The sequence below is a fragment of the Ips typographus genome, linkage group LG2 (genome assembly GCF_016097725.1).
Source record: "Ips typographus isolate SLU linkage group LG2, UJ_Ityp_2.0, whole genome shotgun sequence".
Taxonomy (NCBI): domain Eukaryota; kingdom Metazoa; phylum Arthropoda; class Insecta; order Coleoptera; family Curculionidae; genus Ips; species Ips typographus.
In genome coordinates this window covers 10,606,066-10,618,285 of record NC_138423.1, presented here as the reverse complement: position 1 = coordinate 10,618,285, position 12,220 = coordinate 10,606,066, and the positions used below count along the sequence as shown (strand labels likewise).

The window sequence follows — 12,220 nt, the reverse complement described above, 5'->3', positions numbered from 1 at the left end:
TCATAAAAATTGAACAGCAAATTTGCTTTGTTTGGAATTTAGATGACTGTTGCTTTTCTTTGAACGGGGTTATAAAGAGAAATATTGCTTTAACTGTTATCTCCAAAAAACCAAAGCTCTTAAATTTAGACTGAACAAAATAAAAATTAAAGTAACAAAAATAAAAGGATAATATTTTATAAACAAAAACATTTAATTTGCATTTTAGGAATAGTAAAAAATTGGATCAAGTTATGTTTGATGAAGAAGGAAAGTAAACTCTTAATTTGGCAAAGATATCTTACACCTATTCCTCAAACTGGCGTTTAACTAACAATACAATTGATCCTATAAACTTCTATGCGCAATATTCTAGCAATTTCCCGTAGAGACGATATAATCAGGTGTTTTAGATACACGACCGCAATTAAGCAATGCATTGCAAATGATGGAAGACAATTTGAGCTTAGTTCGACACAATAGAATAGTAATTATATCGAATTAATTAATATGAACCATGTCAGTATTGGCGTTATAACGATCTATTATTAGAAAATAATATAGGGTGACGATTTAGAATTTTATAGTTTTTGTAATTAACCGACCATTATTACATAATCCAACTAAACTTGGTTGGTTAGTTGTAAACTTATGGTTCTGTAACTTTTCGGATAATTTTTGTGTAGAAGAACCTAGTTTTTTTAGGGCTTTTTACGACTGAAAATTAATTACGACACACGTAATATGCAAGGAGCTGATGACAAGAGTTGTTAAAGTCCAAAGATATCAAAACTATTATGTTTATAATAGAACATTAGATTGTTTTTTAAAATGCAGTTGATAATCTTCAACTACTTCTTCTTTGAGATTTTATTGATTCATTCTTTGTTGCCAGGGCATATGTCAGGCTATTTTACCTCCATTGTCTTAAAGAGGATTTTGAATTCTCATTCACAATAGTTGTCATTCGCTTATTCGGAAATAAATGTTGTATTCTTTATGTTTTTTTGTTATGTTTTGTTAGTTTTTTCCAATGGTTAATCTTTTGACAAATGCCACGGGGTTTCGGTACCTGTCGAACAAAAGTACGGTGCAAAATGATTTATATCTGTAGAAAGTTTTGCTTTTACGGATTCTTCGGACCCACTATACTTTAATAACTATCATATGTCTGTCCCTGTCACAAACATTACCTTTCTACAGACAACATATTGTAAAGGCATATCAAATTTTCTGAAAAATTGAATAACAATTTCAAGAAGTTTACAATTTTAGTTTACAAGTTTTTAAACTAAAAATTTTAATTTCATTGAACTAAAGTCATAAAAACATTTTCTCATCTCTTATAATCTCCAGCTGTCACATACTATTTTTTATAAGCCGTGGGATTAAATCAAATGATTATCTGAAATTCTTGACAATTTTCGGAGTTGTCAATTTTAATCGTTTTGTGTATTGCTCGATTCCGCCATATTGCCATTTGCTTTTTTTGTTATGGTTCATATAAGTTTAGCAGTATTTTAAGTTTTTCTTACTAAACCTTATGCTCTATCCTTATTTATCCTTCTCTAAAACCGACTTAGCTGCTGGCCTTTATTAAAGCTTAAAATCTGGAGAAGAAATTGTGAGGAGACTAGCCTCAGCCTAAATCCTAAAAACTAGAAACCTTCGTACTTAACTTTTCAACGTCAAATAACGTTTTTCCAGAACCTCGTAATTTTTCGAATATTTTCGGAAGAAATCAAGGTTCTTAAAATGTAAAAATGATTTATTATTTAACAAATGTGATTGTTAAAACTGTTGCTGAGATTGGCTCATTAATGTGCCTCAAATTTGAAACATGCTGTACAAAAGAGATTGTGATATATTGATTCAGGCGTTAAAGCGACTAAAAACTTTGGAATTAGTTCTGTTGTTTATCAGCTTCCTTTCAACAAACACTTTTAATTGCTAGATTAATTGTTCTAATCCGCTTAGCATCTTTTGCAGAAAACAGTGTAATTATGTATTAAAAACGTTCAGTACAAGTTATAATGTAATAATTAGTTTTTACTCGTAAAATATTAAACTACTTTGGGCCCAAAACCATCAAAAAATATAATTTTACTTGGCATAATTTGAAAGATGATTTAAATATATGAACATGTGATACGTCCTAATTACAAAGTAAGTAAGTAACTACCCGACTTACAAAGTCACATTTATATCCGAAGTGAAAATTTTTTCATTACTCCAGACTGTAAATCCCTAAGCTGTGATTTTCGTAGCTGATTATGCCAGTTAAATTTCCAACATAACTCCCTCTAATATGGAGATTTAATAAAGTCATATTTCTTCAGGTCCAAACTGGATTACACTGAGGCAAATAGGGCGTTTTCCATGATTGTTCATTGGTTATGCTACGCTAACAGCGCCATGAATCCCATTATCTACAACTTTATGAGCGGTAAGTTTTCCCTAAACAAAACCTAGACTAGAATTTTTATATTTTTTCTCCTAAAAACTGTTGGTTCATATAACCAGCAGACTGAATTAACTTACAATCTAAAGATTTTGTAAGTTCGTTATTTGGATGTTGCTCCATCGTGTTTATTATCGTGTCTGGTGTCTATTTGATGAATATTTGTCGACAGATACCCTGAAATCTTTAGGGATTCATTATACGACTCCTGTCACACTAAGAGACTTAATTAGAAGTCGAGTCTCGAAAGTTCGGATGCACCCCAGTGAATTGAATCGGACGCGAAAAGCGTCACGAAGTGTATGTGCACAATGGGATTTAGCGTTGCTAATACTTTTAAATCACTAGTTGCATTAGACACCAAAGCCCTTATTTTAATGCTATGAACAAGCTTTAAAAGGATAAACTCAACATTAAACATTAAATTTAGTTGTGACCTTTGAATTTCCTTGAATCTTCCATTTAACTGACATAATCAGGATATCTTAAAAAGTTTTAAAACAGGACAGAAAGACGATTACTGATCACTGACTGGGTGAAATTTAAACTTTATAATTAACTTGTTAAGATTACAATAAAACGTCATCACAAATTTACGGTTAGAAACGGCGTAATCCCAGTCTAAAACCTCTTAAATTACACCAAAATTTTCATCTATTTTCGTCGTAAAACAGAACAGTTTAGTTGGCCGGAGGTCAGAGATAAACCTAAAAAGATCGTAACTTATTGTCTAAAGGTGTTAAACTTATTTGGCCTGGATTTCCCACAGTGTCATCAAGGTTTACTTTCGTTCAAACTTAAACTGGATTGAGAACAGTAAAGTTAAAAACTTATTAAAAAGTTTATCTTACTACCGAGCACCCTAAAAAGTTTAGTTTGCCTTTTTGTATTTGTTAGCACACGTTAAAGCTTCTTGGATGCCTTTGGCATAAAGTTGCATACAAGTTTAATGAGTAACCAAACAACGTGGTATCCATACACATAACTTGTGGATTTTATTTCATCATCATTTTGTCCGACAGATATGCTGGTACGTAACTGAAATTTAGATTCAGTTGAAAAGTTTATTGCACTTTTACAAGTCTGGAAGTTTTCTTTATTGGAAACCAAATAATTTTACAGAAATAAAACTACTCTTTGTTTGTGGCTACACTGATAACTTTATTACAAAATTTAGCAGGTTTGTTGGCAAGTAGTGTTGTAACGGTAAAAACCTTCAAACTTTACATGATAGAGAGCACAGGAGGATATAGTAGCTACTTTAGAAGAAACTACCATCGGTCTGCCTCGTTTTCTATGAGCTACAGTGGTGAATGATTTGCTAAAGAAGCTCGTAACGAAAAATTTGTACTGCCTAAGATCAGCAGATGAACCTAGTATTTTTAAGTATTCTTTCAAGACAGTAGCTTACAGAAGAAAATGGTTCCCACTTCTTCAAAGGAAGTGATCTTAAAGTTCTTGGCATCAAAAAACTTATTCTGAAATAGTACAAAAAGTCAAATTCTGGACCATATTTGCACTATGAAGGTCAAAAAAAAACACTGGAATACTTTTCAGCAGCTTATCCTTCAGGGCAAAATGGACGGTAGAAGAGGTCCAGATAGACGAAGAAACTTTTGGATGCAAGTGTGGAAGGAAGTGGTTTGGTCTGTCATCTATCCAATTGTTTAGACAAGCTGCTAATAAAGTTCGAATCGCCATATTAATAGCCAACGTCCAAAAGGCATAAGGCAACTGAAGAAGAACAAGAAGGTGTAGAAAAAGTAAAAAAACGGCTTTTGCTATTTTTAGATCGACTTGTGGTAAATCTACAAGTTTGCAGCTTTACGTAAACCGCAGCACTGTTGGCGCTTTGTGATTGGCAGCAAGTTGAAATCTTTTTCTGATCAATCACAAACTACCAATTCTAAACCGAAGGACACTTTCAATTATACCGGAAGTGGAAACCAACTTTCTTATTTTAAATAGAGCAACCCTAACCGTTTCTGAAATTGGCGTTGGTATATACATTAAAAAAACAATAGCCATTCGCATGTATTATAAAACTTTTGTTACTTGGTTGGTAAATTGTTTCATATTAAAAAGGGTATGTAAATTGCATTAGCATATAGCATACAGCATCGGTCAAAAAGCTAAATATCCAAAAAGCTGCAGGTAGCGGAGATGCTGAGGGCAGATATACAGGGTGTCCCACGACGAAATACATCGATTGATATTGGAAAAAGTATAAATAGGAGAGTTTTGAAAATTTGGCATGATACTGATGTGGGCATGCCCAATCTAACTAAAATATCTTCAAGATGGTTGCACTTCGGTTTATACCGGAAGTCGATCACAACTTTCTTATTTTAAAAAGAACACCCTATATATTATTACATATTTGGATTCCTCACAAAATTCTGACCAACTTCTGTGTACAATGCCCTATGCCTATCTCTAGCCGTTTTCGAAATATTTGATGTTTTTCCAAAAAAGTGACGGTTGCAACGCTCAACATATTTTTGTACTCTGTCAAAACCTTAATTCATTTTGCAATAAAACTTTGGGTTATTGTAAATAAAGGATCGTTTTATTAAACTGAGGGTGCGTAATGAGATTTGTATACAGGGTCGTCAAAAAAAAATCATAAACTTGCCACTAAAAAAAAAGAAAAATTTCAAGTTTTTTAAATAGAAACCCACATTTTTTATGACGGAATCCTTTTGAGCATTAAAAATTGCTATAAGTTTCAATTTACTTGCCTATACCTAAATCTCTTGATTTATTTGAGAATAAACATTTTTTTATGAGGCTGCATGGTTGGGATTAGCTGGTACTCTAGTTAGCCATGCTTTTGACACACGGTGATATTGGACACCAGCAGAGCATGTTAATAACACTAGTTTTGAGTGTTTTGACAACTCCAAATTGCCGTAGCGGTTACGTTATTCCAACCAAGTTTACTTAAATCTGTTTATTATTTACGGAGAATGTGATAAAGTTGTGAGTAGAACATGTTAGGTATTTGCCGCTCGTTATCCAGAAAAACCAAAGCCATCACCAAAAGCTGTCAAGCAAATAATTGAAAATTTTAAGAATATGGGACAAAACCAATCCCTAACAATACAAATGTAGAAATTGCAATTTTGGGCTATTTTGTTGCAAATTCAACTTCGTCTATAAGACAAGTATCCGTAGAATCAGGCATATCCAAAAGTTCAATTCAGAGGATCCTGAAGAAACATAAATTTCACCATTTTTCATTTAAATTAGTGCAACAATTAAAAGAGGTTGAGAGGCAAATACCTCACATGTTCTACTTACTCAACTTTATCAAATTCTCCGTAAATAATAAACAGATTTAAGTAATCTTGGTTTGAATAAGGTAACCGCGACGGGATATTTGCAGTTGTCAAAACACTCAAGTCACTAGTGTTATTAACATGCTCTGCAGGTCTCCAATATCACCGTGTGTCAAAAGCATGACCAACTAGAGTACCAGCTAATCCCAACCATGCAGCCTAATAAAAAAAAGGTTAATTCTCAAATAAAACAAAATGGGTTGGATTTAGATACAGGCAAGTAAATTGAAACTTATCGTAATTTTTAATGCTCAAAATGATTCCGTCATAAAAAATGTGGGTTTCTATTTAAAAAACTTGAGATTTCTCATTTCTTTTAGTGGCAAGTTTATGATTTTTTTTTGACGACCCTGTATACAAATGAGTCATTACGCACCCTCAGTTTAATAAAACGATCCTTTATTTACAATAACCCAAAGTTTCATTGCAAAATGAATTAAGGTTTTGACAGAGTACAAAAATATGTTGAGCTTTGCAACTGTCACTTTTTTGGAAAAACATGAAATATTTCGAAAACGGCTAGAGATAGGCATAGGGCATTGTACACATAAGTTGGTCAAAATTTTGTGAGGAATCCAAATATGTAATAATATATAGGGTGTTCTATTTAAAATAAGAAAGTTGTGATTGACTTCGGGTATAAACGGAAGTGCAACCATCTTGAAAATATTTTAGTTAGATTGGCTTGCCAAATTTTCAAAACTCTCCTATTTATACTTTTTCCAATATCAATCGATGTCTTTCGTCGTGGGACACCCTGTATAAGCAATAAAATATGATTGGAAATGGCCAGATGACTGGAACCAATCAATATACGTTCCGCTACATAAAAAAGGAGATAAAGAAGTTTGCAGCAACTATAGAACCATATCCCTCATAAATTGCCCCATAAACTCATACACATAATACAAGAGGTCATACCTGGCAAAGGAACACGTGATCAGCTAATAAATGTGAGGCAAATGATAGAAAAATTCTATGAGTTTAACATGCCGGTCTTCTGGTGTGTGTTCCAGCAAAATGCGGCTGTAAACATTCGTTGAGCGGTACTCCGGTTTTCCTGACAATGTTGTCCACATATGTGATTGGTGATCTACCTCGTTCGTTGTACCTTCCCATGGACGGTGAGTTTTTTCAATCCGTTTCTTCGGACGATATGTGCAAATGCACACTGATGCTTATACGAAAACTGAGAATACTAGAGTTTTAACGAGTTTAATCTTGATAGACAGGGCAATATCATGACATGATCTAGGTAAGCTTTGTCGATAATCATTATTTTTGTCTTTGATCTATTAATAGTCAATCCTGCCTCTTGACTAACCATCTTGACTTGCTGTAACAGTTCTGTTAGTTCGTGCTCGTTGCTGGCAAAAGTGGTATCGTCTTGTTTGTTCTTTCCCCCACAAGAATACCTTCATCCTAGTATTTTGTAACTTTACGGATAATACACTCGCTATAAATGTTGAACAGAAGAAGACGAATAGATACCTTTACATGTCCTGCCATCTAACACAGTCAAAGGCTTTGCTGTAATCTATGAAACACACATAAGTACGAGTAATTAAATTCTCGAGACTTTTCTATTATTTGTCTAATGTTGAGAATCTGCTCTCTGGTGTCACGACCAGGAAAAAATCCAGCCTGTTCTTCAGATATTTCAGGCAGTAGGCATGTCGTCTGGGTATGTGCATGTGTCCTAGATGCTTTGACACAGTTTATGGAGTAATGTTATACCTGACTCTCCTCTAGAGATAATTATTTCAAGTGTAATGTTGTCAACCCTTGGGGATTTATGTGTTTTCTTAGTTGGTTGAGGGCTGCTTCGAATTTTAAGATGTAAGGTTCAGGCGCATACACATTTGCTGTCTTCAATGTTGCGTTTTCTGTTGTTTCCAGGTGAGCCATAAGTTGTTAACAATATGCATCTCTCCAGTATTTGGTTTGTCAGTTAGGATAGTTCCATCTTATGCTATTGTGGTTTGGGGTGAATTTCGGGGTGGAAGACGTCTGACAGGAAAGAATGGTTACAAATTCACCCAAGGGTGTAACGCCATAATGATGATGGTGATGATCACGTCACGTCGAATTCGCTTTTTGCCTTTGAGTGTCGGTAACTCTATATTGTTTGCTGCAAGTCCCTTTGAGTAAAAAGTGATTATTTCTACCACTATGACACATTAGTATATTCTATATTAAGAGCGGAAAGTAGTTATTTGCCGCTTGCACATGAAAATTGCAGCTTGAGGAGAAGCCGAACGCTGCAATCATGTAAAAGCGGCAAAAGTTCTTTCGGCTCGAAATATAGACGATATTTTTTCGACGACTGCTGTGGGGTGGAGTAGAAGGACAATTCACATCATTTTCGTAGCTCGAACTCATTGTCACCGATAAATCACTTTGACGGAATGGATTTATTTCAAACAGGTATGTCAAGCGTTGTTATGAAAACGCCGAAAAAGTTGGTGGGTAGATTGTTAGTAGAAAGCGAAAACTATCTAGGATAGAAAATGATTCACTTTCTGTACACGTGCGGCAAATAACCACTTTCTGCTTTGAAATGGAAGCGTACATTAGGTACTTTCAAAGTCAGTAGTCGAAAAAATTAATTATTTCACTGTCCGGGGTTCAATTCTTTTTCTAAAATAGTCACATTTTATCCGCACAAAAGCTAAAAAAACAAATTTTCTCAAAAGTTTCATTATGCGGTATTTTCCAAGCAACCACCGCATAATAAGATAGGCGCGTTACTACAGTGGTAATTGATTACCAAGCCTTTAGATTAAAAGGCATTGTTTCTGCACCCACAGTGTTGAAAAATTACTTGTCCAAACGGTGGCACAGCTAAAAAATAAAACTTTATTCATTCAATTTTACTAAGAATAATAGTATGTAATAAAAATTCCTCGCCATTTTTCATTTAGGGGAACGGAATTTAATTTAAAATTTGTATTAGTCTGAAGATTGTGTAATTTTTGTTTATGTTTCAGGTAAATTCCGAAGGGAGTTCAAAGCGTCCTTTTACCACTGTAAAATTTGCAACCGGTCTGACCGAAGATGTGCTAGGAACAGTACTTACATTTACCGGTACACCACCAATAATCGGAACAGTTCCAAGTCCAAAACTGAAATGATTCCTCTGTCTACGATTAAGCAACCGTAGCCCGAAGCTCAGCCTACATTGTAAATAAATATCGCAAAGCTCAATGTGTTTTTGGTTAAGTTTCTTTTAATAATAAATTTTTATATTAATTGTTTCGATAAGTACACAAATTTTCGGTAAGTTGCTGAATATAACCCAGACTTTACTTTACAAGTAGTAAATGGTAATGTTCGATTTTACTTGTGTAAGATACTTAAATGTGACACTAAAGCTTTGTAAATAAATATTCAAAGAGTTTTAATTTCGCTTATAGTAATTTACAATTCCTCACTCTGACTCTCTGTATTGTTCCTAACTATTGTGCATCTGCTTTTCCAATTGTTATAATTTTATAGAATGTCAAAAATAGTTTAGAAGAAACTCTTTTTATGGTCCTGTACAAAAAAGGCAAATCTTTGTTTGAATCTCGTCTGTTACTATTTTATTTACTTGCATGAAGCCCATTTTGCAGCATAGTCTCGTAGGAAACTGATTTTGCATAAAACAGTGAAGATTTTGGGTTGACAATGTTTTTACACCACTGGAAAATAATGGGTCTCTACAAGTGTCCCAAACCGTAGAATAATTGTTTATAATGGCTAGAGGCATCTAAATACTATCGAGAACCTCTAAAAACTTGTCAGAGACCTAGACCAAAGGCAAGTCATTCTTAAATGGTCAGAACGAGGGTCAGAAGCCTCTAAATTTTACCGAAAACCTCCTAAAAATTCCTCGTAGGACTCTACAAATGTTATAACCTTACCTTAGAATAGCATATTATAAACTTAGGGACCAAAGTGCCGTTTTTAAATCCGGAGAAAAAGGTTTCGTTAAAAGGATTAAAAGACACTTTTGTCACGAGGTTTAGATATAATTTTTAAGGTGTCTTTTTAATCCCTAAAATAAGGGATAAAAAGTGCGTTTTTAATCTGTAGAGTGCATAAAAATTGTTTAAAATGGCCAGAAGCTTTTATATGTGTCCTAAACCGTATAAAAATTGTTTATTAAAGCCAAACACTGCTAAATACTATCTAAAACGTCCTAAAAATTGTCAGAGGACTGTACGTGAAAATCGATAGTGAAGGCCTCTATAAAAGTGTGCAAATCTTTAGAAAAACCGTTTATAATGACCAGACCTATAAATAGCCTATAAATACCATCGGGAACTTTAGATAAATCGTTTTTAAATGATTTATCTAAAGATTATTATTAAGAAGAATAAGATTCAAAAAAGGTAGGCCCTCACGTAAAAAATTTGAGCTACTTACATATTCTATCTGAAAAAAAAAGGGACATTTTATTAATAATCATACTAAAACAGACATCTCAAGGGCTAAACGCGGCGGAACTGAAACGTGCCTCGTGACGTCATACGGCTCTTAGCTCGAAGTTTTGTTCTAGCGCGCTTTTGAGCCGCCTCAACATTCTTTATGTTAATGTTAATGTTAAAAGTGGTGAAGTAAATAAGAAATTTTTCACTGGAGAAAATTAATTATGTAACAAGCAGGCTTCGCCATCTATGCCAAAGACGTCTAACTTCAGTTAATCAATATTTAAAAAGATCGATTACTTAAAGGTTTCTGCTTTTTTGGTACTAATATTTAAATAGTTTAGACTTATATGTTATGTCTAATGTGTCTTGAAAGAGGGAAGCAAAAATTTTGAAGATAATTACAGTTAACCTGTTATATTTAGGACAAAAATCAAGTTAAAATAGAATCAGTTGAAATGGTTTACTTTAAATTAAATTTAAACTCTAAAATTAGCCATTGGCATCTTAGGATTAAACTTCAGACTGGCGTTTTTAATTGTAACTTGTACAACTGACCTTAATGAAGTAATACACCATTCAATAATTGTACATTTATATTTTAAATTTTTGACATAATCTTTTAAGAATTCTTAATAAAACAACAGTGATACATTTTTACATAAATTAGTTACAAAAAAATATTTGGGCGTGTAAACACTTTTAGAGGAAATATTTACATGGCTTACGATATTTGTAGTTTCATATTTACAACTATGTACAAGTCACACTTTTATATGTTTATAATTACTCTATATAAATTAAACACTTCAAAGAGGAGTTATTGTTAGTTTTCTTTTTTTTTGTCGCTGACAACACATGAGGAAAACCGCTTATTCAACTAGCTTCAAGTATACAATATTATAAATTCTTAATATTGAATGATTCATTTCGAGTTATCACATTTAATTTTAATTATTTTTAGCTAGTATAAAGTACAAATTGTATATACAAGGTGTCTGAAGCGCTCATTTCTTACTTTTAAAATTGTTTATGCCCGATTTGGACAGGGATCAAATTAAATGTCAAGCAAAGATATGTAACAATAGAATAAATAGAAAACGAATTGTACAAATTAATTTTCAACAAGAATATTATATGAAACAGTCTCAATTTTGCCTACCGTATTTTTTTAAGAAATTTCTATTCGTTTACATACGCTAATTAAAAGTATACAGAATTTGCATCCGTGACTGCCAATTAAAATTAGTCTGGTTCACCATCTGGCAGTGAATATAATGGCAATTACCTTTTAAATTCAATCTAGTTAAAGGTCAGCTTCACAATGCATTAATCCTTAATTACGAAAACGTCCGTCATTCAAATTGTTAAATAGTTTAGACCCTGTGGAAGGTTTAACCTTAGATCTATGAAAAGTAGCCTATTAGTTGGGTAGGGAGAAAACCATTCAGTTCTGGTCGGGTGTAAACTAAACCGAATACTCAAACACTCATACACTTTTATTCCTAAAATGCTGTAATCACGTGATAAAAATTAAAAAGTTAGTTTACACTAAATCACCGTCCAGGTCCACTTATAACTCGGTCATTTGTCAAACGGTGCTTTCTCGTTTGTTTGCCATTAGGGGAGTTTCGGGTGATGGATCTTCTTCAGCTGATGGTAGTGGTTGAAGTGGTATAGGCGGTTCCCTACAGAAAATTAGTATGTTTAGTTGTACTCGTAGTACTCGATTTCTCTTATAAAAATAGTGTGCAAAAAGTCCTGGACTAAGTCTAGTATTTCGGAAATCATATTTCCAATAGAAAAAGCATTTGTAAATACAGTGTGTCCCAAATTGGTTCTACATGTATTGGAATCTCGGTAACCGTAAAAGCTACAGCGTCGATTAAATGGGGAAAGTTTTTCCGGTTTCCAAATTAAATTATCTTTCTCCGTTTTCCGGAAAATTAGGAAAACGTCAGATTTTCTGGCATTTTAAACAATTGCTTACAGCTCTTTAACAAATCCAAAGAGAGTCTTGAAACGAA

At 33.4% G+C, this 12,220-nt stretch overlaps 2 protein-coding genes across 6 annotated transcripts in view; one reads left to right on the top strand and one right to left on the bottom strand.

Moving 5' to 3' along the window:
• The window catches only part of LOC145725101 (orexin receptor type 2-like), a 130,378-nt gene extending 121,193 nt beyond the window's left edge, over nt 1-9,185 (top strand). For all 5 annotated transcript variants that reach the window (XM_081973704.1, XM_081973707.1, XM_081973706.1 and 2 more), the window contains exons 6-7: nt 2,319-2,425; nt 8,772-9,185. In XM_081973704.1, the coding sequence (XP_081829830.1) occupies nt 2,319-2,425; nt 8,772-8,944 (280 nt within the window). In that variant the 3' untranslated portion in view covers nt 8,945-9,185. The remainder of the gene's footprint in view (nt 1-2,318; nt 2,426-8,771) is intronic.
• Nucleotides 9,186-10,771: 1,586 nt separating this feature from the next.
• LOC145725098 (neural cell adhesion molecule 2-like) overlaps nt 10,772-12,220 on the bottom strand; it is a 416,642-nt gene continuing 415,193 nt past the window's right edge. The window contains exon 17 of the mRNA XM_081973698.1: nt 10,772-11,881. Coding sequence (XP_081829824.1) covers nt 11,785-11,881 — 97 coding nt within the window. The 3' untranslated portion in view covers nt 10,772-11,784. The remainder of the gene's footprint in view (nt 11,882-12,220) is intronic.